The sequence below is a fragment of the Cyprinus carpio genome, chromosome A23, assembly GCF_018340385.1.
Source record: "Cyprinus carpio isolate SPL01 chromosome A23, ASM1834038v1, whole genome shotgun sequence".
NCBI lineage: Eukaryota > Metazoa > Chordata > Actinopteri > Cypriniformes > Cyprinidae > Cyprinus > Cyprinus carpio.
In genome coordinates this window covers 6,591,788-6,616,933 of record NC_056594.1, presented here as the reverse complement: position 1 = coordinate 6,616,933, position 25,146 = coordinate 6,591,788, and the positions used below count along the sequence as shown (strand labels likewise).

Here is a 25,146-nt window from a genome sequence, read left to right as displayed (position 1 = left end):
AATGTGTTTTTGATTAAATACCTGAAAAGAGGTCTGTGTGGTTAACACAAGCTCAAGATATTTTCATATGAAAGTGAAATAAAAGTGAAAGTCGTGACATTTGCCAAGTATGGTAACCTATACTCGGAATTGGTGCTCTGCATTTAACCCATCCAAGTGCACACATACAGCAGTGAGAAGTGAACACACCGTGAACACACACCCGGAGCAGTGGGCAGCTATATCCTGCGCCCGGGGAGCAACTGGGTGTTCAGTGCCTTGCTCAAGGGCACTTCAGCCATAGGTACTGAGGGTGGAAGAGAGCTAAACCTTCGGGTTACAAGTCCAACTCTCTAACCATTAGGCCACAGCTGCCCCATATGATAATTGTTGGGGACGTCATCACAAGGTAAACTCATCTACTCACTTGTCTGCTTCTACAGCATCACTCTTGCAAACTCTTCCAACTCAAGCTATCCAACTTGTAGATTTTAAAGATAGAAAGAGTTGTTGAAAGCTTAGTGGTGATGTTGAAGTTGTGCAGCCATGGTGTAGTTGTTCTGCAGATTGTATTTAGGCGTCAAAATTCATTAATGTTGTGTATGTTCGTGAAGAGAATTTATGTTGGTCACAGAGCTTATTTTCTGCAATAATCCAAAAGGCGATGGAAAAATCCTATTGGATTTGTCGAGGGAACCAGGGTGATGCTACTTCCAGGTTCTCCAACAAAAATGCGTCATCCCTGCAGCACTCCATTTTGGCTCAAGTATGCAGAAAAGACTTTGCTCTTAGGGTAACTATGGCTGAATCCCAGTTTTCATATTGTTGTTCCTGTATAATATACAAAAACAGAGTCACACATTGCAGTGCACAAGTAGTGATAGTAGTGTGTCAAAGGGGGCTTTGACACACAACTTTAGTATTTTTGGTGTGCATCCCGGTTCGTTTGACACCAGAGTTCAGATCGTTTGGATGATGTGAACACTGTTTTCTGTACAGGGTACAGTTCATGTGAACTCCGGTACGGTTCAGATAATTGTGGTTCATTTCTGATGTGAATGTGGTTTTGTCAAACTGTGTATTCATGTTTACTCACTCACTTTCCTGACGTGCTGCAAGCAGAGAGAATTTATTTCTCATTTCTGCTCGCTGAGATTGACTCCCATGTTCTTTTGAACCTCTGCATTACAGTCATAACAAATAGATGCATGTGTCGTTCTGTGTTGGTGCCTTAGAGACTAATATAAGTTGAATCAGGCTGAAAAACAATATGAAATTCTCTCTCTGTGGCGCCATTTAATCAAAAGGCCTTTTAATACATTAAATACACCCCATGAATCAGAATTTAATTGAATCCTTTTCGAAATCCATTCACGCTTTTGCTGCAGATCTCTGTCAATGCTGTACGTCCTTTCTGAAGTATGTGAATTGGGATTCAGCTTGTTATTCTCATTAACCATAAACTAATTAGTCAATGTATCTCAGTCAGTCCAGCGTTAGTTGAACAGTCATCTGTGTGCAGATGTCCACTCACTTTGAGGAGACTCATTATTCTCCCTCTCCTGGATCTTCATATGTATAGATCCGAATGCTAAGAGTGCAAACCTGACTATCCTGTGAAGCACATGCACCTCGCTCAGGATCGTCCCAAGAGTCAAAAGCAGCATCGGCAGCATTAGTGCATACATGTTTTCACCTCCATTCGATTTCTCTCTTCTCTCTCTCAGTGCCCACTGCCAGTATGACCCGATTGGCTCGATCTCGCACTCACTCTGCCTCCAGCATGGGCTCGGCGGACGGCTCCCGCAGCCGTGCACATACCAGTTCACAGATGGAGGGCGCCACCGGCGGCCCGGTCAATGACAACCAGACCAGACCGCAAACTATGGAGGTGTCCTGCTAAAGCACCCAGAACCAAGCCACCATTTCACCTGGGATCATCCGCGTGTGGCACTTCTGCACCTCAGGTGGCTTTCTGTTAATTTCAGGGTTTTGTTTCCACTCTGTTACTCGTTCTACTTGTTCTCTTGTGGCCAGAGAGTGCCGGTCTAATGAAGGGATGCATTGTTTGATGTCTAGTAATCCATGTATTTTACATATTTTCCACTGCATGGAAGCACACTAATATTTTGCTGATGTTTTTACCTTGATTTTGATTGGCTTACTACTTTATTACTCCATTCTGTTATATCTGTGTCATCCTTTGGAGATTCGTTTCCACTCTGGATATGCTTCTTGTGTATATATTTTGCTGGAGGCTGTTATTTTTTTGAACATTCAGAGGGTATTCTCGTTTGTAGCCGGAGAGATTTAGTTCCCTTTCTTGCTCTCTCTAAGGTCTTCCTGCCCTGTGTTTACTATAGAGATGACCAAACCACTTCTCTTTCTCCTTACCTAATTTTTTTCTTCAGTACTTCATTTTCTAGACTGATTTCTGTCTCTTTTAGAGGGTTTCTGCTGCTCTCAACCTATGCTAGCGGCTATTATTGTTTGATATTAATTGACTGTCTGCCATTTGTAGTGTTTCTAAAAAACTAAATCTATTAATTAGCATGTCCCTATTTAAAGTGTACAGTAGACATTTATGTTCATATTAATTATATTTAGATCTTTCTGCAAATGGTTAATTCAGTTTGATTGAATTCTGTTTAGATGGAGAACTTGTACTGAGTTTTAGACCAGAAACCCACTAATAGCAAAGACGTTGCTTAGGTTTGCACTAAACTTGATGTAAAATATGTTTCACAGCCTGTGCTTGGGAGATCAGCTACACCAAACAAGTAACAAGTAACTGAAGCTAAGATCTGCAGCTTGTTCAAATAACAGTTAAAATTTACCATAGAGGGCATCTAGAGGTATAAAACCGCATGATTCCTCTATAGGGACTGTACAGTAGTAACTGGTAAATTATATGTATATGTTTGGCTTAAGAGTCTCCATTCCTTCTGTACAGCGGGCTGATGTTCCAATAACCTCTTATTATTTTGACTACTCTGCTAGATTCTGAAGGTTTATTGTTTTGGTCTTTATTTCAATGGATGGCAATTCCCTGCTGATTTGCTGATTGTACCTCTGCCTTGAGTGAGTTTGTGATGATGGTTTGTGCTTTGTCCTCCAAGCATTTAGGGGGCGCTGTACTGCATACTATCTGCTGAGTATATCAATTTGTACGAATATTGAAATAAAGTAGTTGTACATAAAACTTGGATCTGTTTTTATTAGGTAAGTTGTTCTAAAGTCAAGACAGTACATGAGTTGTGTACATTTTTATACAACAAAATTTCTGAAATGTTTGTATATAAAAATGTTTGCGGGGCATTACATAATTAACTATGCACTCGTTTAAATTTCCAGGATAGAAATCTCAACTTTGGATAAAGGAGGTTCAAAATTAATTTATTTTGTTGACGTATTAAATTGATATGTTATATTAGATTGCACTCAAGCAAACAAACAAACAAATGTCTTTTAATTAAAATCTACAAACTGGAAATTTATTTTCAGTTATGGAAACAGAATGGCCCTAAATCTCTCACAAGACCTTTTTCAACTATATCTTGTTTTGTGTTCTGTAGAAGAAAGAAAGTCACACAAGTTGTGAAATGACATGAGGTTGAGTAAATGAGTAAATGAGTTTTCATTTTTGGGTGGCTGGGAGAATGTAGATAGTAGTCAAAGAATGCAAATCATGTCTTGGGGCCAATAAAACCTTAACTAACGTCATAGTTGGACCTCAGGGAAGAACAACATATGATGTGACCCAAATCACTTCAAAGCACCATTTCATGCACTGGTAATCAGATGCTCTGCATGCTCTACCCATCACGCTGAACCTTTTTCTGTCACCTCAGCCAGCTGTGAAAGTTTCCGATCGCAAGCAAGTAGGTTGTATTGATTGCATGTGGTCAGAAATGACACATCTGAAAGCTATTTATAGAAACTGTGGCATGCTCATTTTAAGCAGTTAATATAGCAGACCGCAGCAGAAAGGATAAGTTGATAAGAGATTTGTACATTTGTCATTTTCCATCCGATGTGCACGATCACTCAACTAGATCAACTCAACTTTTTATGTTTGTGATTTTCCGTGCAGACTTGCTGATTTGCTTCTCATCTGAAATCGGCACATGGTGAACTGATAACCCGGTGGAATGCAGCCTCCTACGACTATAATTAACTTAGTCCATTTGTCATGGGAATTAGAGTTGGAACATCTCCAGTGACATCACTTTATGCAACACCCTTTTCAAACTTTATCTGCTCATTTACACGACAACATCGTTTTGGGAGCATGAAAATTCAAATTTTTGAAACAGGTTTCAAAGTGCAAGTTTTTGAAAAATTGTCTCCTTGTGCACTACCAAAAATGCTAAATTTGAGGAAACAGAACCATCGTGCGCATTCATATACAGTGTTTAGTTTAGGAATGCATATGTGTGCAGACGTGTAGTGTTTCTTTAAAAAGTGACATCGCCATCTACTGGCCTGGCATGCATAAGTGTTTCTAGTCGTTTTCGGAGATCTGCCGTCTGTTTGCAAAACGTCCCAATCTGATGATTTAGTTTCCATGACAGTTATTACTATGGCAATTGGTTTTGGTACATTTGGGAATATGGGAAATTAATATATGCAAAAACTAGCTCTAGACAATTTCTGAACCTTTCTGAAACCTTCCTGAAATTTCTGGAGCTACTTCCGTTGGCGTCTGTATTATTGCATCACTGAGCCCATGACATCATGAAATTCATCTAAACCAACATTTGTGTTGTGTATTAGTACAGCTCGAACATTTGCAAAACACCTTCTCCAGTTTGTTCTGCTCTCAGGCATCTGTGCGTCAGAAAAGGAGTGACAGTTAGACCTGTACGTCACAGGAAACTACAAGTGTCTAGTAAACAAAGCTTCCTGCCACAGTGTTCAATGCTAAAACACTGAGACGACCACAGCAGCATCCCACAGTGACACTTCACCTGAAACAGATTTCAGCTACGCCTCCTCAGCTCCTCAAGAAAACTAGCCTCTCATCTCTACGGAAATCCCTCCAAATAGCTTTCTGACTTGGCCATCTGAGTTCTAGGCCTTTTGCACACGTTCGTACGCAGACGTGCAGGTGAGGAGATCTGGAAGGAAGGATTGTCATCATTGCTAGTCTGAGGACCATGAGGTGAGTAAGAGACTTTATGTCCAAATTTCTCTTTTTAAGGACTTAAGGCAGAGTGCTGTGGGCTTTTATTCATTTAGGAGGTTTATCCAAAGCACAATATTACAGTACAAATAATGTTTAATGTTCAAAAGTGAATATAGATTCATAGTAATTAAAATACTATTTTTGGTTGGGATAAAGACTGGTAACAATTTTATAATTTTTAAGAAAAATGCTAAAAAAAAAAAAAAAATACTGTTATGTGACTGGTCTAATATATATATATATATATATAAATGTGACTGGTCTAATATATATATATATATATATTGTGTGTGTGTAACTTTGACTTGTAAGTCATAATCTTGAATCTTGAATCAAAGTCAGAATTGTCTTGAAAAGTGTGTGCATGCATCAAAAGGCATTTCAAAGACATTTTTGTTGTGAAATGTGTTTGCTGTGATTCTTGAAATGTGTTTCTAAATGATACTTTCTAACAACCTTTCCTATAGTTTATAGTTCAGACTTGAGAACTCTTAAAGATGTATTAAATGGCTTAAATACAGCGAAAAAGACATTCAGCGCTGCAGTTGCAACAGGAAGTTACTAACTTTGCTCTAATCTTTGAAAAAATGTGTTTTATCTCCATACACTGAGGAAAAAAAATGGTGGTGGTGAAAGCATTATTATTCAGAAATTGCAAGTAAATTTCACACACAATTTCAAGGAAGCAAGTAACACTGAATTAAAATTTTGAGCTAGAAAGACTGAAATTGTGATTTCTTGAAAAACGTACTCCAATAATCTACAACAATCTAATAATCTACAAGTTCCAAAAAACTATATATATATATATATATATAAGTGCACCCATGAGATGTAATGTTAAAGATAATTTAAAAATGTAGAAAATGTCTTTAAATGGCTGCCTTTTAGTGGTAGGTGTGTTAGTTAGTATGTGATCGTGCTGTTAAAGCCTGTATGATGTAGCCGTGTTCATATGTTGGACATGTAATCAGTTGCGCACGTGTTATTTTGGTGCCCGGGGTATGAGGTCTGTAATTTGGACCTGGAGACCCTGATGACCCAGTGAGACCCATCTGTGGTACCAGGTGACCATCTGCTCCATAATGTCATATAGCTGCGAGACCAGTGCCATTGCATTACAGTATGATATGGAATGAATGCTAATAAAACATTATTATGAGGGTGTTGAAATTATAGCGCTGGTGACATCATGTGTGTTTACTAAAATTATTAATAGCGGGAATTGAACTACATGGTTATTACAATATAACTGTACGATGTAGTAAGTGTTATTACAATGTTATAACGTGATACTAAAAAAAGGTAGATATGTTGATGGTATTTTAGCACATGAAAACACATTATGCATAAAAGTTCTTGGAATGTATCCACTTTGTTAATCATATTAGATATGTAAAATGATTTACAGTGAGCATTTTCCATACCATCTCTGTGGGAAGGCAGAGGAACATTGCTGAACCTCTGCACTTTACTGCCGCTTCATTGTAATATAAGAGTCATATGAGAATATGAGTCACATTATATTATGGTTTCATTTTAGCTAATATTTCACCTGTTATTTGCATACTGAATCATTTTAATCTATTGAGTTGGCTGTGTATGTTTTTTTATTCATGCACACATGCATCTCTTAAATAACTACGGCTTGTGATGTAACTAAGCATGGGAGAAAATAGTAGAATGTTCTCAACATTATGCCAGATCTATTTTTAGAATGGTCACTCTTTTTATTTTTTGTCTAAGGTAAAGTGTGTGATAATGAAAGTGCAGATGGAAAGTTTTCATCGAAGTGCACAAGTGGTTTGTCAGCATCCTGCCTCTTAACTTTCAAAGTGTGACATAAGAAAGCCATGGCCTGATCAAACTATACATCAGATTTAGTTTTTTTTTTTACTTTAATGAAAAACCAAAATCAATACAAATCAGACAGTGCTAAAATATTCTTGCTCTTCTTTCCTTAGATTGTGGTTCCCATCAGCATTGTGTGCCTGAACTCTCCAGAGCAGCATGGGCAGTCGGCCCAGTAAAGACCGGCGTGGATCCAGCTCACATGCTGTTCTCTTGGACACGGTGGAAAGCACTGTCCCGCTGACCATGGGTGAGTTCAGCACTGCAATACACACTTCATATACGCACAAAGTGATTTCAGAACTTAAATGCAAATACGTGCAATAGTGAAGCTCATTCAGATGTGCGTATGGATTCACAAGCAAATTTTTATTGACTGTTGCAACTATAGCATTCAGTGGTGACGTTGAATTTTAGTTCATAACTTGTCCTTCACTGTTATGAACATGAATGATAGACTGTAAATATCTTATTAAATTCATTGTAAAATTAGTAAATATAATATATAAATATACTGTCCATAAAACATGACCGATACTCGTACAGTATATAGACATGCAAAGGTTCATACACATGATAAAAGATTAAATGTAGCATAAAACACCCTAATGTACATAACTGATAACATAAATAAGTTTAAGAACCAGTACTAGTAAATAAAATATAACAAGTGATTCACAGGGTTATCATCATTAACGAAAAATGAAACACAAATTAAAAAAAATAAATAAATAAATCATAACTTAAAAAAAAAAAACATTTTAATTTAAAGTACTAAAATAACTAAAACTAAATAAACTCAATTAAATGATAAAACTTAATAAAAACTATATTGACATTTAAAAAAGAAACTTGACAAAAGCACAAACAAAATGACTTTTAAATAAAATAAAGTGAAAACAGAAAATAGACTCAACAACTTTGAATTGTTTTCCACCATCAGTTGTAAGGTGGCTCATATTTCAACTTCCAAAAAGCATTATTTTATAAACATATGCTGTAAAATTACATCCATTAAAACTTAATTTTATGTAATGTATGTAATGCATATTTCCAAAAACCATACATTTTAAAATTGCATATAAAGCAAATTTTTCACTGTAGATGTTAAGGTCAATTTATACTCTTTAAAAATGACATGTTTTAATCATGTGGCTTGTTGAGATGCTTGGACTGAAAGTGTTGTTATGCTCTTTGATCTGCAGACAGTGGTAGATTTGTGGTTGTGTCCCTGTACGACTATCCGTCCAGAGGTGCGGGTGACTGCGCCATCAGAGTCGGAGAGAGGCTCAACATTTTGTCAGAGTAAGTGTGCTGTTGCACAATGGTGCCTCATCACAGGAAGTTTAATCGGGATGATTATCTGATGATATAACGTGTGTTACAGTGAGGGAGAGTGGTGGAAAGTCAGTTCATCAGCCACAGGAAATGAGAGCTACATTCCCAGCAATTACACCGCCAAAGTGTACAACAGGTGAGCTGAACCCACACACGCTGGAGCGCTTTGAAATTTGGTTCCTTCTATTGGTTTCGAGTGTGCATACACTACATCATGACATCACACCCACAGTCAGGTGGTCTGTTCAAGTGTGTATCACAAGTGACATCATCATTATTCCCCCCGAGGCGGTGATGTCAGTTTTGGTTTCTGTAGAGTGGGCCCAGCTGGGTACAGTGTGATCTGATTATCAGTTTGGGGTCGAGCTGTACCTACAGTGACCCTGCTGATTGCTCACCCATCACATGATGTTGTAACCCTCTACCTACTACTTTTTTTTTCGTCTTTTCTGTTGTTTTTTTTATTAATCTTTTTTTTTTTTTTGTTGCTGGTGGTGGTTTTTTGTGGGTCTCAGCAAACAAAAAGCAGAGGAACTGCTGATGCTCCCCCATAATCAGCCTGGCTCCTTCCTCATCAGAGAGAGTGAGACCTACCCAGGTACATCCGCACTAATAATGGATATATTACCAGTATTTACCTACAATTTACCGAGTTACTGCAAACAAATCCACTTCGCTTTAATCAGATGCTTTCTTAACTGCTGCTTTCTCACCGCAACATTCCAATTACCTAAATACTGAATAGCAACACGCTGGAAACTCCCCAGAACTACAGAAAATGTCAAATCAAGTTTGTATTAATGTACATGTTTTTTTTTTTTTAAACCCAGGTAACCACACTCTGTCAGTCCTTAAGGGCAGCTCGCAGGAGCGCGCTTCTGTCAGACACTACCGGATCAGCTGCATTGAGAACGGCTGGATCTACATCTCTCCCAGACTCACCTTCAGGACCCTCTCAGACCTGGTCGCACACTATTCAGGTACACACACACTCTCACACACACAGATACAGATACAGCCAGTTACTCATTACTGACACCCAGGGATTGTATGTGACAGGGTTTGTGTTTGATACTGATGTCATACATCAGGGCTGGGCAACTTACTAATAGTTTTGAGGAAATGCTTAAATCAAGTGGACTCGCACGAAAGGTGAATTCCAGTGCCTATAAAAACCTATTTTATACTTCATAATTTTCAGTGGTGGAAAAAATTGTGGGCGACGAAAATGGCTGAGAATATGGCAATTCTACAGCTAACTAACTTGATGCTGTACCCACGCTGATAGGTGTCAGTAGTCAAAGACCGCAGTTGTATCGTCGGAAACAAAAACGAAACAAAAAAAGTTGATTATGTAGTGGACCATTAAGTAAACAGTACTGGAAATCACCTCAAAACTCCTTAGCAACCACATAGCGACATGCTACAAATATATATATTTTGGCTAAATGTGCAGAAGTGTTGTGCCAGATTTTAAGTGTGAACTGTCCCTCAGAAGTTTCGGACGGGCTGTGCTGTACCCTGGGGGAGCCGTGCTACATCATTGGATCCAACAATGTTCCAGTGGTCACCGGCCCGCCTCCGATTGCCGTGAAGAGGCCCACTATAAACTGGAAAGACGTGGACAGGTGCGTCAAATGCAGTGACTTTAAAACAGATAGATTATAAAATCTGTCATCGTTTACTCATCTGTACGAGTTTGAGTATCTGCTGAACACAGAAGAAGATATTTTGAAGAATGTTGGTAACCATCGACTTCCATGATATTTTGTTCCAAGTAAATGGCAACCATCAAATGTTTGGTTACATTCTTTAAAAGAAGAAAGAAATTCATAAAGGTTTGGAACAACTTGAGGTTGAGTAAATGATGACAGATTTGACATCTATCCCAAAAAATAGCATCTTTTCAGAACCCAGTAGAGCGGTTTCTAAACAAGTTTTCTTTGCAGCTCCATGATCTTCGGGCAGAGTAAAGACAGTGCGGAGAACTCTCTAGTGAGCGAAGGACTGAAGGAGGCCATTAACTCGTACCTCTACATGACGGAGGAATTTGATGAGTGCAGTCAGCTCTGGGACACATGAGTGGAAGACGTGTTTGAACGACTTTGGACTCTTGATGCTGTGATATGGGATGAAACACTTTACAGAAACGAACCATGCATCTAAGCGTCTATTTTCATTCGTGTATTTATGTGTAAAAACTGTTTGAGTGAAAGCAGTGTCGGATGAAGGTCCCAGACGCGCACACTGACTCATGCGTTCCTCCAGAGTGGGTGCTGGAGACAAAGATGTCACAGTTTCCTGTGTGGACGCGCTCCTGGCGGACATAAAAGAGAAAACATCTGAAGGAAAGAACGACAGAGGAGTGTGTGAGTAGGAGGGGGAACACAGCTGGGTGGCGCACACATCCATTTCCACTCCACTCACATTTTCTGGAACTTCGTCAGTGTCGAGCTGATTACAAATATGATCACAATCAGAGAATGATACATCACAAGAAGCACAAAGAAGCTTTATCAATGGTATCAGTGTTCGATGTCATTTTTTGTTGAAAATGCCAAACTAAATACGTATTTATGACACACATGTTGTGAATCTTTCTAAATATATATGGTTGCTTAAAGAGATAAAGATGCAAAAATGACAGTAATTTACTCACCTTCACGTCATTCTAAGCCTGTTTGAGTTTCTTCTGTGGAACACAAAAAATCTTTTGAAGAAAGTTGATAACCAAACAGTTTCAGTTCCCATTGACTTTAATTGTATGGTCAAAAATATAATGGAAGTCAATGGGAATCACAACAGTTAGGTTATCAACGTTCTTCAAAAGATCATTAAAAGATGTTCTTTTGTGTTCAAAGTCGTGCAGGTTTGGAGCAACATGAAGGTAAGAAAACCCAGTTTTCATTCTTGGGTGAACTATCTCTTGTGATAAACTGATCTAAGTTATGTTCTTTTAAATAAACTCAAGAGAAAAAACAAGGTCATCTTTGTATTTGTAGAAGCTGACAAAAGCATCTTGAATGAGGTGTTTCCTGTCAATCTTTGCACCTATTGTTCAGAAGAGAACCACAGTCTTGAGCAGCAGGAAGTCATGTCTGTGTGTGGTCTGCTCTCAGTGTGCAGGGGGATATTCATACAGCTATGTTCCTAAACAACCTTACAGTGTAGTGCTGATGAGAGCACTCTATTAAAAATCAGAAGAGCTCTGTTACATTGCAGTGCCACCTAGAGGCTGTGGTATTACAAATATACAGTAATCCACATTTGAAGTGGATCAAAACCGTTCATCAAAGTCGTCTTAAAACCAAAACGATACTTGTCTTGTCTTAGGACAACTTTGGAATTATTTTTTTGATCCACTTCAAACGTGTGTGTTTGTGTATATATACACATATATACATACACACATAGCGGTATGGGTGTCTCATTTCAATGATAGGACAAACTTTTTATGCCTTCAAATAATCGAAGACTTAGAAATAGAAAATGAGTGAAAAAGGTTTTAAAATCTCATTTTAATGATGAATCCAATACCACAAATTAATATGTATACAAGCACAACACTGTGCTGAAACGGTCATGACAGATAATTCAGTCTGCAGAACATCTGAATGTTATGAAGGACGCTTTTAAAAAATAAAACAACAAATGGGGGGGAAGGTCAGCCATCAGTTGAAGACATCTATCTCTTGGGCCAATTGTGGCGAGACCCTCTGCAAACAGAAATAAACCCATCATATAAATGCTTTTTTTGTTTTTTTTTTTAACACAGCAATGATTCGTAAATCAGTCTAGCTGTGTTGTGTGTGTGTTACCGGTCAGATTTGGCAGGTACATAAGACATGCTCCTGCCCCCCACAGCACTTTTCTTCTGTCCTTTTTGGTTTTTCTGAGAATCAAAATTGGCCAAAAAAAAAAAAATCAGTGATCTTGCACGGCTAAATCAAACCAAGCAGATAATTCTTTAACAGTAAATGCTTGTCGCTTCAAAACAGGTGAATACCTTCTGCTTGGGTCCATGTGCTTGTCTGTTTGGATCAAACTGTGAACTCTCTTTTGATTTACCTGTGTGGAAAAAAATACAAGCAATGAAGACACTGCCTGGAAAACTGCATATGAACAATGACAGAAAAGGGGCAGATGTCTTACCAGCGAATATTTTAAAATTTGACTTGCTGTAGTCAAAAGGTTTGAAGTTTTGTTTGGGAACTTCAGGCTCTTGAACATTCTTCTTTTTCTGAGCAGGTTTTGTCGACTGATCAGCCACCGATGTCTCACTTTCAGTCTTTGAGACTTGAACGTTTGGTTTAAGACTCTCTTCACCAACATCACTGGCAGCGCTCTCTCTTTTCTGTCCAGCTTGCTTTGCTTCCTAAAAACACAAGATTGTCAAAACCTGTGAGTGTAGAATGAAGAAATAAACCAATACAGCTTGTAAAGTTGGTGAGCGGACGATTCCTCACCATTACTTGCTGCCGGACAGTGTGAACATTTTGCAGTGACTCCTGGTAGCTCAGTTTGGCTTTCTTTCGTTCCTCTGAAAGACAAATACAAACATTTATACACAAAAATTAAATTATCACCAAGATGGTTTAATAAAACATCAGACTACACATAGTTTCTATAAAACGGTGTTGTTTGTACCTTGAGCTTTCTTGGCCTGTTCTTTAGCTTGCCGTTTCTCCTGCGCCTCCTGCTGCTGCTGCGCAATACTCTGTAATTTCCAGCGGTTTCGGATCTGTTTTAAACAGAACAACAAAATTAGTCAATACAACCTGAACCCTTCACTGCACTGGGAGTAATTTTGGAATATTTGTGACTCCCTGAATCAAAACTGATTCAATTTGATAGGTGTCTTCAGATTCGCACCCTTAACACCCCATATTTGTATGTTTTAATTATAATATGTTTATATTAGCAGCTTTCTGCAAGAAGGTGATGAGGAGAATCTTGTAGTGAATACAAAAACAAACGGGTAGCCAATGAAGTCTGTGTAGGATGGGAGTAATATGAGAAGATTTCTTTGAAAAAGTGAGAACCCTAGCTGCAGAGTTCTGGATGTAAAGCAGCAACATTTTTTGGTGAACCGACAAGTAGTAGATCTGTTTTATCAGTGTTGAGTTTGAGAAAGTTACTGGTCATCCAAGCATTTACATCATTAATACAAGCTGATATGGAGTTGGTGGGAAAGGGAGAGTTGGAAAGGGAGCTGGGTGTCATCTGCATAGCAGTGGAAGTTGAAGCCGTGATGATGGATAATGTTACCTAAAGGGAGCATATAGATGATGAAGAGTAAAGGCCCAAGAACCGAACCCTGAGGAACACCGTGAGAGACGGGAAATTAGCATTGAAAGAAGCGGCAGATTTGAAATTGGTCTGTAATTGGCCATATCAGAAGGATCAAGTCCAGGTTTCTTTAAGGCTGGTGTGACAGCTGCAGTTTTTAATTCAAGAGGAATAGCACCAGTGCTGAGAAGTTGAGAAATGAGAAGGGAAATAGGCCGCAAAATAACAGGTGCAGAGTTTTTGAGTAGAGCAGTAGGAGCTTGATCAAGATGGATTAGATTTTTGAGTAGCTCTGAGATATAGGCAGGAGTTGGAGGGTCCAAATCAGTAAAAGAACCAGGTGCAAAATCAGAGGGGAAGTCATGTGAGTGGATGGGGAGTACATTGTTGGAAAGAGATTATATATGCAATTTATTTTATTTGGTAGAAGTGTAAGAATGACCTACACAGACACCTGTTGTCAAATGTACTGTCCATTGTAACATCTATCTGTTCTGTTAACCTTAAACATGATACAAGCATGTCCTAAAGGAGAAACGCTAAACATCCCCACTCTGTCATCGGTTTAAAACCATTCAAACTGGAGACATTATTTTGCTATAAGAAAACAAAAAAACTATATACACACACTACTAAAACTGCATAATAAATAGTGAATAATAAATATGTAAAAAAAAAAAAAAAAAAAAATGCATTTTATTTTTTTTTATTAATTTTATTTATTTATTTATTCATTACTTAAGTAAATACATTGTAAAAAAAAAAAAAGTAAGTTAAAACAAAATGGTAAGTAAACAGTAAATAAATAAAATGGTAAATATAAGTCATTTTATATATTTATTAAGTATAAATTATTATTATACAATATTATATAAAGGTACTAAATATAATATATTTATTAAAATGTATATATAAAAAATATATTAATTATATATAAAGGGATATAAACTTCATACATAATAATAATTATTATAATTATTATAATACATAAAGGAATATAAACTATTATATATAAAGAGGAAAATGTATAAAGAGGAAACAAAGACACTATACCTCATAAATCTTTGAAGAGGGGTCATATTTGGCATTCGTGGATATATGAATGTCCTTTGATGGCAAATACTGAAAACAAGTGTTGAAATGTCAGTGAATAAGTACACAACTTGACAAAAGGCTTGAACTAAACTGAAGTACTGTACCATTCTGAAGGGGTTCTCAAAGGACTCCATGATGCTGTGAGCTTTTTGTTGTGCCACACTCAGATGAGCAGGAGATGCCGCCTCCTCCTCCTCCTCCTCCAACACAAACGACAAAACATCCTCAACACACATCAACACTCCCAAAACATACCATCCAACTGAAGAGTAAGACCATTAACAACTACAAATGTTTCAACATTTTACTAAATTAACTTCCACTAGACTTTAATGAACTGGACTGTTAACCAAACACAGCCTTACGAATGCACACGGACACACCTAAACATGCTAAATGACAGACAGACAGGTTTCTCTGAATTTCTTTTAAAATGCCCTACCACAAAGATGCTGATTTTAGCTGAAGCTATCAGGCCGTGCAAGGATCGCTCCTCTTGGTTCACACTTTCATCCTCCTCTGAAAATAAAACTCCTGGTTTGGTCGGAGTTTCTAAATACATAAGTGGAGAAAACATCAATTAGTGGATTTAAAATATCACAAAGGCAATTTTAAGACTCATGAGGTCTGCACAACATCTAGACCTACCAAAGGAGGAAAGGTCCAGGAAATCACTTTCAGACGAGCGGGAGGTGTCATGCGGTCCGAATGAAGTGGGCTGTGGCTAGAAGACAACAGCAAAAGGGGCAATTCAGAATAAACTCAATAACACAGCTGCTTCTGCCGGTTTGGATCCACAGAAAAATGCTGAACATATCTGCCAACACACCTTTCTTTTAGGAGTCATTGATTTCCTCTTTTCAGCAAGTACCTCTGCCTGAAGAGAGACAACACTGTTAGTCAATACTGATTTCATACTGTCTAGAATTTCATATTCTACAAAATCACGAATGATATAATAGAAGTGAAACGAGAAGACACACACCTTGAGTAAAGGAGTCTCTCGAGCCTGTTTGATGAGCTGATGAAGCTCGTTGATCTGCTGGCGCACTAGTGGTGGAGTGGGGTTACAGCACGCCATGATGCCCTGAGGCTCCCTAGAGAGGGAACAACGCGTGTGTTTACACAGCTTCCTGTGAGGAGCAGCTCTCTCACAGCCTTTAAAAGAATAAAGCATTCAAAGAATAGAAAAGAGGATTTCAGATGCACTAGTCCACTCACACGAAGCTGAAACAATGGCTTGTTCAGAAGTCACCCGTGTCTACATATCAACATGTTTTTGTCAGTAATTTGGCCCATCCTGATAAATGATTATCATAAAATGCTTGCGTTCTTCAGATTATGACACTGTGTGGAGGTTAGCCAATCACACTACTGCTCAAAAGTTTAGGGCTGGCAAGATTTTTAAAGGAAGTCTCACCGAGGCTCCATTTCTTTGATTAGAAATACAGTAAAAATACTAATAATATTGTGAAATATTACTACAGCATAAACTGATTGGTACACTTCAATACATTATAAAATGTAATGTATTCCTGTGATGTAAAGCTGTATTTTCAGCATCATTACTCCAGTCTTCAGTGTCACATGATCCTTCAGAAATCACTCTAATATGCTGATTTGCTGCTCAAACACATTTCCAATGATCATCAATGTTGAAAACAGTTGTGCTGCTTCATATTTTTGTGGAAATATTTTTTCTTGATGCTTTGAAGAACAAAAAGTTCAAGAGAATTCAAAGCGAACAGCATTTGCTTGAAAACAGAAATATTCCGTAACATTATAAATGTCTTTACGGTCACTTTTGATCAATTTAATGAAACCGGCAAAAACAGCCTGTTTTATTCCAAGAGTTTACAGAATTCTCATGAAAAACTACACCAAATTATTTTAGAGAAACACCTTGATGAATAAAAACGTATAGACTAAATTTAAGATGTGGGCCCTTTAAAACTTACTTTGGAAGCTCCTCAGCGATCTTCATCATCATGTGGTTTGGTAAGATATATCTGTGGAGGAACAACATTCATGAATCACAACTACACAGTAACTAGGAACCTGTCCACAGACACATGCAGAGAGACGGTTTGGAGCATTACCCAGTGCTCTCGTCTTCCTCCCGTCCCAGTGTGTCTCTCCAGGTGTACAGCAGTCTGAATGCCGCCAGCTGCTGCGTGTTGAAGCTCCTCTTCTGCTTGCGGTACAGCTCCATGTACGAGTCCTCCGTAAAAATAGGCTTCACGTATTTCTAAAGAGAAATATAAAAACACAACGAATCACTTGTACGAGCTGGTTCTTTTAATCGATTCAATTGAACTGATTCAAAATGATCACCACAACAAAATAAATGCATTATTTCATATATGTTCATATTGAATTAGTTGGCATGAAGAAACCGGTCCATACCTTGAGCGAGAGGTCTCTGCTCTTAGCCCAGACCTGCTGAATGAGGGTGGGCTGGCTGTTGCTGGTCTCAAACAGGTCAGCTCGGACTCGATCGTACACGTACAGCAGATAGTGAGTGTCAGCCTGAGCGTACTTCAACATCTCATCCAGCAACGGTCTACAGACACAAAACACACACTAGTGTTACCACAATGTCTGCTACAGCCATCAGACAAACATAATGAGATCAGATCAATGAGGAGCGATGTGATGCTGATCAATACCGTATCCTCCAGTCTGCCAGCTGGTAGCGTTTATCAGAGTTCACACTGCAGTAGACTTTCAGGAGATGGTCGAGGGAGTTTCGGCCGAGGTTTAGGCAACGTGCAGCATGATGGGTGTCGAACATGTTGACCACATAAAGACCAAAGTCCTTTTGTAGCCACTCGATGTCAGAGTCGGCACCGTGAAACACCTGCAGGAGCAACATAAACAACATGAACCACAGCAATCATCAAACGGCATTCACAGCACATTTCATATCCATAATGTGACACATTTATGAATGAAACCTTCAGCTGGATATAAATGTTAGGTGGGACTTATTTTAATTTGTTAAATTAAAAAATATTGTTTAATATTTCTTTTACCACCCATGCAGCCTTAGTTACATAATCACAAGTCACTTGAGGTGACTGATTTATTGCACAGAAGGAAACATTATTAGTAAAAAGACCATGATTTGTCTTTAGATTTGAAATATTTACATATGCAAATTTACTGACAAGCAACTCCCAAAATTCCATGCATAAACACAAACAAGATTTATTTTAATATAAATGAGATACTACTATAATTTTACTCTATATATTTTCGTTTTCATTTTAGTAAGTTTTAGTAATTTTTAGTAATTATGTGTTTTTGTCATTTTTATAAGCTTTTGTTTTTTTAAATGTCTATATAGTTTTAAATATTTTATTTCAGTTTTACTTTATGGTTAAATATTTTTATTTATAATTTTATAGTTTAGTTATTTTAGCACAAATTTGCTTTGCCAACTAAATGTTTATATTATATATATATATATATATATATATATATATATATATATATATATATATATATATATATATATATATATATATATATATATATATATGTATTTATATTTGTTTTTTTTTCTTCAGTTAATGTTGATTTTATTTCAAGTGACAAATGTTTATGCTTTAGTTACAGTTAAATATAATAACCTTTATGCACACAAACGCACACAAATCTAATAGAAGAGCACAATATTAAAGTCAATCACCTTCACGATGGCAGGGTCAGTGAACGTCTCGTTTAAGATGTACATTTCACTGCGCAGCTCCAGCGTGTCTATGATGAAATCCTCCTCTCGTGTTGATATCTGCATCAGACAGGTGATTCCCAGAAAGCTTCTGTAGGAATGATGCTGTAGACAGAGAATTTGTGCGGATTGAACACCTAAAGTGATACACGACGACTACACAGCATCATGAAAACCTGAATCAGTCATACCTCCAGGTCCACAGCGAACTCAGACACCTTGGCTAACTTCTCATTCAAAGCAACGAGGTCATCTAAAGTGTTGATGAACTGACAAGTGGACTCGGCAAGAGGTTTATACATCTAAAACACAAAGAAAATGTGACGGAGCTTGAAAACACAGTTCAAACCAGTTCCTGGAAAACAAACAGGATGATTAAGACATTCACCTGGACTTCAGGTTTACACTTCAGACTCTCCAGCATGACCAGATGATCCAATTCATACTGATAGGGATGAGAAAACCTGGGAAACAGCATTACAATCCGTTTAAACACTGATGTAAAATAACTCAAACACACACTGGATGAATCACATGAATGTGTCTTACATGTCGTCCACATGCTCTTGTGTTCTCTGCTGATGGATAAAATCAGCCAATGCAGCAGGAACATCCAAATCCTCCGGTCGCTCCTTACGGATGTGTTTGTCTGCAAAATCTAGTCATACATTTGTTTACATTTTAGTATTTCAACACATTAGTCTTTTTATATTTAACTGAATTATTATTTAGTATTAAAATGTGAATAATGGGAATCATTTTAATAATACTACATTCAATTTATATTTCATTTACATTATTTCTCATTTTAATATTGTCTGGACATCCAGATACTGTATTTTTTTATTTAAATTTATATTTTCTCTTTTTAATAGTACTATCATATTAGTATTTGAACACATTACTATTTTTAATTTAATTATTGTTTACTATTACAATTATTAAAACTCATTTGAATAACATTAAATTCATATATATATATCTTATTATCTTAATTATAAATATATATTATTCCTCTTTTTAATATTGTCTGGACCTCCAGATACTGCTAAATAATTGCATTATACATTTGCAAAAAGCAGTCCACAATGGTAGTGAAAAACAGAAAGGAAATATGATGCTAACACACTCACATGACGGCAGAGGTTTAACTGCATTGGGTTTGATGAAAATTTTGGAGACAAACGGCGTGTTGCTGTTATCCACTTTGTCCTTGAACTTGAGCTGTGGCCGCTGAATGTTTTTAGCATGTAGAAGGTGAAAGGTCTCCTCCCTGCGCTCTCCTCCCTGCGCGGAGAAGAAAAGCTGCCATCATGCCAGACCTTCTCCACAGTGACCAGCCAGAGTTCATCAAAACGTGATCAAATGAATCTAACTCACAGGACAGGACGTTCTCTCCTATCAACAAATATTTTCTTGAGTTAAAAGAAGGATGAGCTGAGAAACCAACCCTGCGATTCCAGCTGGACACGACGATCTTTGGCGGCTGATATCCTGCAGGCATCACCGGCTGCTGGGAGCGGCTCACACCAGACGCCTCGTCCAGCAGAATGCCCTGAACACAGATCTCAGTTTTACACACTTGCAGCACTAGACTAACAGTATATAAGCATTCTGTACATTATAAACATGCTCTGCTTTTATGATGTCTGCTGCTTTAAATGCTCAAGTTCTTTAAAGTCGGGTGGACTCTGATTGGCTGAAATGTTTTTTTTTTTTTTTTTTTTTATCAATTATCAATTATTGTGTGGACTTCCCTATTCCCTTGAGCTAGAACAGTTAATAATACTTAATAGCTACCGCTATCGTCCTTGGTGTGAATGGGTGTTAAAGACCTGAATCTTGAATCTCAGTGCTGTCACAGTGTGAGACTCGTACCACTTTCTCAAGGATGGCATCGTTTGAGTCCACCACCAGGTCAAACCTGTCCTCCAGCCCGGTCAGTCTGTTCCTGTCGCTCATGTGAGATCGACAGCCATGGTGCTGCATTATCTGGCTCATACTGTCAGAGAAATACACACAGATATTAGTACAAGAAGACTCCAGTTACAACATAATCAACTAAAAGGCATTTAGTCAAGCTTCTAAGAGCCCAGGCAGAAGTAACGTTTTTCTTCAAGGACTCTAGAAACAGTTTAACTTGTATAGCCCTACAAAGGAAAAAAAATTAAATAAAGAAATGTAGGAGTTTTATCCAGTACGATATAATTGGAATCATTTCTGGGAAATGTGTTACTGTATAGGAATCTTCAAAGACTTAATCTAAATTCTTGCATCCAAGAGAAGCATTTCCTTATATTATATATATATATATATATATCTATATATATATATATATATATATATATATATATACACGCATATACATATATATAAAGAGTTTATTTGCAGAGTCTATCCTCCGCTGCAGTTTGATTGAGATTAATTGAAATGCACAATGAAAAAACATAATTTCTGAAAATTTTTAAAAATGGAGTTATCTGTTTTTGCAAATGAACGCTGCATATATATATATATACTGCTCAAAAAAATTAGAGGAACACTTTGAAAACACATCAGATCTCAAAAATATCATGCAGGATATCTATACTGATATGGACTGGGTAATTTGTTAGGAATGAAAAGATGCCACATTGTTTAATGGAAATGAAAATTATCAAGCTACAGAGGGCTGAATTCAAAGACACTCAAAATTAAAGTGTAAAAAGGATGCAGCAGGCTAGACCATTAAGCTGAAATTTCATTGCAGCAACTCAAAATGGTACTCAGTAGTTTGTATGGACCCCACGTGCTTGTATGCATGCCTGACAACGTCAGGGAACGCTCCTAATGAGACGAAGGATGGATTGTCTGGGGTATTCCCTCCCAGATCATACCCAGGGCATCACTGAGCTCCTGGCCAGTCTGAGGTGCAACCTGGCGACGACAGATGGACTGAAACATAATGTCCCAGAGGTGTTCTATTGGATTTAGGTCAGGCGAGTGTGGGGGACATTCAATGGTATCAATTCCTTCATCCTCCTGGAACTGACTCCATACTCTCACCACATGAGGCCGGGCATTGTCCTGCACCAGGAGGAACTAAGTCTGACCTAATGGCAGTATGTGTGCCATTGTCTACCCTGCAGAGGTCTCTGTGTTCCTCCATGGATATGCCTTCCCAGACCATCACTGACCCACCACCAAACCGGTCATGCTGACCAGGCAGGCATCATAACAGGCAGCATAACATTCTCCACCGCTTTTCCAGACCCTTTTACATCTGTCACATGTGCTCAGGGTGAACCTGCTCTCATATGTGAAAAGCACAGAGCGCCGGAGACAGACCTGCCAATTCTGGTGTTCAATGGCAAATCAAGCTACACGGTGACAGGCAGTGTGCCAGGACGTCAGGCCCTCAGGCCACCCTCATGAAGTCTGTTTCTGATTGTTTTCTCAGAGTCATTCACACCAGTGGCCTGCTGGAGGTCATTTTGTAGGGCTCTGGCAGTGCTCATCCTGTTCCTCCTTGCACACAAAGGAGCAGATACAGGTCCTGCTGATGGGTTAAGGACCTTCTACTGCCCTGTGCAGCTCTCCTAGAGTAACTGCCTGTATCCTGGAATCTCCTACACGCTCTTGAGACTGTGCTGGGAGACACAGCAAACCTTCTGGCAATGGCACATATTGATGCGCCATCCTGGAGGAGTTGGACTGCCTGTGCAACCTTTGTAGGGTCCAGGTATCGCCTCATGCGGCCCAGTGTGACACTGACCCTAGCCAAATGCAAAACTAGTGAAAAACAATCAGAAAAGATGAGTAGGGAAAAAAAAATGTCAGTGGCCTCCACCTGTAAAACCATTCCTGTTTTGGGGGTTTTCTAATGGTTGTCCATCTAGTGCACCTGTTGTTCATTTCATTGACACTAAAGCAGCTGAAACTGATTAACAACCGCCTCTGCTACTTAACTGACCAGGGGTGCGTTTCCCAAAACCATAGTTGCTAACCTGTTAGCAACTTAGTTGGTTGGCAATGGAAAATTGCATTGAACCAACAAAGTTGCTAACTTAGTTAGCAACTATGGTTTGGGAAACACAACCCAGATCAATATCCCAGAAGTTTAATTTTACTTGCTGCTATACTCTGATTAAAAAGTGTTCCTTTAATTTTTTTTTTGAGCAGTGTATTTTGAGTGTTTAAGAATGTTCATGTATTTGTTGGAAAACAAGAAAGAACAATTCTTAGGAAGACATTCATTTTTAGCAGTGCATGCAACATGTAATGCCTTTCGTACAATTTAATGATTGTATTAAATATAAAGACTTTGCTCTGATTAGGATTTTTATAACGCCTTAATTTGTGGAAGAGCTAATTAAAAACTGCAGAAACCCTGAACAAATTCCTTTCAACATTCCGTTTACTCGATGCTATACTCTGATTAAAAAGTGTTCCTTTAATTTTTTGAGCAGTGTATTTTGAGTTTATATCACATCAGTCCGCCAATAAACAAGAACGCTACCTAATTCTCTACGGGACACATTAAACCCCCGTGGTATCTAGTAAGGGTGTTTACCAGTGTAAGAGCCGGTCTCCCTGTGAGGCGCAGAACTGCTGGAAGGCAGGGAAGCTGCGGTACAGATCAAACTCATCCCCGGCGGCTGGAAGAGCTGCAGACGCTTTCGTGGCGGACACCACCGCTCCCAGACCGTGCTGTCAAACACACACCGGCGAACATCACAGGTAAGTCTCGAGCGTTACTGCGCGTGCACACGTGGCGATGTGTTTACAGTTATCACAGCACTGACAAAGACATTCACACATTGAGACGATCCACCGACCTTGACAAACGCCTCGGCATCCTTAAATCCCCGACAAAACTCCGTTTCCTGCTCTGTTTCTTCAGCTGGTGAAGAATGGTCACTCGGTTTAACGGTGGCAGCACTACTCGAGGAGGCAGCCATAACGAAAACAGCAAGTCCGAGATTAGTTCTTCCTCTGTGTCAGCACGCGTGTCGAGGTCAGCCAATATCGCCACCTGGAGGACAGTTCTGTCACACTTTCACACACAGATTCCTTTAATGTGAAAAAAGATTCCTTTTTGAAAAGATATCAATTAAACTGCATCTGACTAAAGACGTGAAGGCAAATGTTGACATGAGTGATAAAGCGACAATTTTGCATAATTCATTATTACATTAATAATTTAGCATTGGGTTAAAATTAATATAATTTACGTATAAAAAACACATTTTGATCGTTGTAAATATGTTAGACTTGAGACCATAGATATGTTTTGAGAGAGCCAAGCTGTTGTGTAATGGTTTTAGGAAGTAATGATTCACACCGGTGGAATCTGAGAGGGAAACGGTCCATATCTTGCATCACAGGATATTACTGTATAAGGTCCATATATTGTTTTAATTTATATTAATTTATTGTTTTTTTATGTTTATTTAGTATAATAATTATTAATAAATATTATTCATTTTGTAGCTATGCCCATTTAATTTTGTAAGTACAAATTGAAACACAATTTAAATAATATAAAAAATAGAACTTAAAAGATAAAAAAAAAACATACAAATATGTTTTAGCAGAGTTCTTTGGGCTTAAAAAAAAAAAACCTTTACAGATTCTAAATAAACTCTAAGGTTGATGATACATGGGGAACCTTTTTGAGCAATGTTGCCATCAATGGGCAACCAGGTGATATACAGGGTCCACGACCCATCTAAAGTATCCAAACAGAAATGTGTTACCCATTCTCAATGGGAAACTGCCAGCAAAATTGCTCAAAAAGTTGCCCCGTGCATCATCAGCCTTGAAAATTGGGTTACTCCATTTAGTTTGATGAATATTAAATTTTCCTACTAACAAAGACAAATCAATAATAAATATTTTTATTTTAGAAAAGTCATATTCGTTTGAAGGAAGTAAAACAGATGATAAATTCAAGACTATGATGCAGTTCATTTTAACACTTAGAAATTGTGACATCTCAGACCATTTTGTAAATTAGATGTTGTGTTATATAATATGTTTCTTTTAATTTTAAAAATTGAGCAATTGTAATCTATTCTGTGAGCAATTTTAAAAGACACTTCTTCGGTTTTATTTGTAAACAGCATCCAGAGTGCATTTAGCATTTATTCAGACATTGCCATTTGTGGAAAGGCTTTTTCCATTCTTTTTATTATTATTACTGTTATTTGGGAATAATTTTCAAAGCACAAACCAGTTTTGCATGCTCTGCTTTGCTGGCTTACAACAGTATTTTGCAAAGCAGCTAAAACATTAAACTTTAACATTTAACAATTTGGGGAACACTTGGGCCATTTGTTATTGGGTGACTGCACTGATAATAGATCTATCTATCTATCTATCTATCTATCTATCATGGTGGCCCAAAAAGAGCAATTGTAATCTAATTTATTAAGGTGGAAATAGAAGTTTGAAAAAATATTTGATTTTTTAAAAAAAAATATAAAATTTCATAATTGTGTGTTGGTTTATAAAGAAAAATAACAGCTCATCCTTGTAGACACAGAGCAGACCGTTGACAAAGGAATTGTTGAATAAATCGTTATTTTTTTTTCTTCTCTTACAAAAATTGTTCGCGTCGCTCCATATAACCCAGATTGCACGTCTGATGGCAGATGGAGTATTCTGACAATGTCTTTCATACTTTTCTGGA

At 37.9% G+C, this 25,146-nt stretch overlaps 3 protein-coding genes across 14 annotated transcripts in view; 2 read left to right on the top strand and 1 right to left on the bottom strand.

Moving 5' to 3' along the window:
• The window catches only part of LOC109101060 (protein NDRG3-like), a 53,960-nt gene extending 50,779 nt beyond the window's left edge, over positions 1-3,181 (top strand). For all 7 annotated transcript variants that reach the window (XM_042712797.1, XM_042712799.1, XM_042712795.1 and 4 more), the window contains one exon: positions 1,707-3,181. In XM_042712797.1, coding sequence (XP_042568731.1) covers positions 1,707-1,882 — 176 coding nt within the window. In that variant the 3' untranslated portion in view covers positions 1,883-3,181. The remainder of the gene's footprint in view (positions 1-1,706) is intronic.
• Positions 3,182-3,465: 284 nt separating this feature from the next.
• LOC109101059 (src-like-adapter 2) lies at positions 3,466-12,124 on the top strand. The gene is made up of 8 exons (XM_042712802.1): positions 3,466-5,143; positions 7,132-7,268; positions 8,224-8,323; positions 8,406-8,491; positions 8,850-8,954; positions 9,187-9,336; positions 9,852-9,984; positions 10,306-12,124. Exons 2-8 carry the CDS (start codon positions 7,178-7,180, stop codon positions 10,436-10,438), a joined length of 798 nt encoding a protein of 265 aa, XP_042568736.1. The 5' UTR covers positions 3,466-5,143; positions 7,132-7,177; the 3' UTR covers positions 10,439-12,124.
• Positions 11,856-23,505, bottom strand: LOC109101290 (exosome component 10). Of its 6 annotated transcripts, none has more exons than XM_042712792.1 (25): positions 23,291-23,505; positions 23,026-23,162; positions 20,352-20,475; positions 19,924-20,028; positions 19,607-19,760; positions 19,023-19,131; positions 18,862-18,937; positions 18,665-18,775; positions 18,435-18,578; positions 17,410-17,600; positions 17,147-17,303; positions 16,840-16,988; positions 16,699-16,749; positions 15,726-15,837; positions 15,570-15,617; positions 15,389-15,464; positions 15,183-15,292; positions 14,845-14,943; positions 14,699-14,767; positions 13,004-13,097; positions 12,823-12,896; positions 12,509-12,731; positions 12,363-12,424; positions 12,147-12,248; positions 11,856-12,074 (listed from the first exon to the last, which is right to left on the bottom strand). In XM_042712792.1, exons 1-24 carry the CDS (start codon positions 23,411-23,413, stop codon positions 12,171-12,173), a joined length of 2,676 nt encoding a protein of 891 aa, XP_042568726.1. In that variant the 5' UTR covers positions 23,414-23,505; the 3' UTR covers positions 11,856-12,074; positions 12,147-12,170. The 6 variants fall into 6 exon arrangements, with proteins under 6 accessions (XP_042568726.1, XP_042568721.1, XP_042568722.1 ...); XM_042712787.1 differs by having other exon boundaries at positions 11,856-12,072; positions 12,175-12,248; XM_042712788.1 differs by having other exon boundaries at positions 11,856-12,072; positions 12,175-12,248; positions 14,845-14,940.
• Positions 23,506-25,146: the final 1,641 nt, after the last annotated feature.

What these genes read in the sequence shown, in the direction of transcription:
- LOC109101290 (XM_042712787.1), bottom strand. Translation starts at nt 23,413, where the DNA reads ATGGCTGCCTCCTCGAGTAGTGCTGCCACCGTTAAACCGAGTGACCAT. An exon ending in CTGGCAGACTGGAGGATACG is followed by an intron (nt 17,304 to 17,409) that starts GTATTGATCAGC and finishes TTGTGTCTGTAG; the next exon opens with ACCGTTGCTGGATGAGATGT. An exon ending in ACAGGCCAAGAAAGCTCAAG is followed by an intron (nt 12,897 to 13,003) that starts GTACAAACAACA and finishes TTTGTCTTTCAG; the next exon opens with AGGAACGAAAGAAAGCCAAA.
- LOC109101059 (XM_042712802.1), top strand. Translation starts at nt 7,178, where the DNA reads ATGGGCAGTCGGCCCAGTAAAGACCGGCGTGGATCCAGCTCACATGCT. An exon ending in AGGCTCAACATTTTGTCAGA is followed by an intron (nt 8,324 to 8,405) that starts GTAAGTGTGCTG and finishes CGTGTGTTACAG; the next exon opens with TGAGGGAGAGTGGTGGAAAG. An exon ending in AACTGGAAAGACGTGGACAG is followed by an intron (nt 9,985 to 10,305) that starts GTGCGTCAAATG and finishes TTTTCTTTGCAG; the next exon opens with CTCCATGATCTTCGGGCAGA.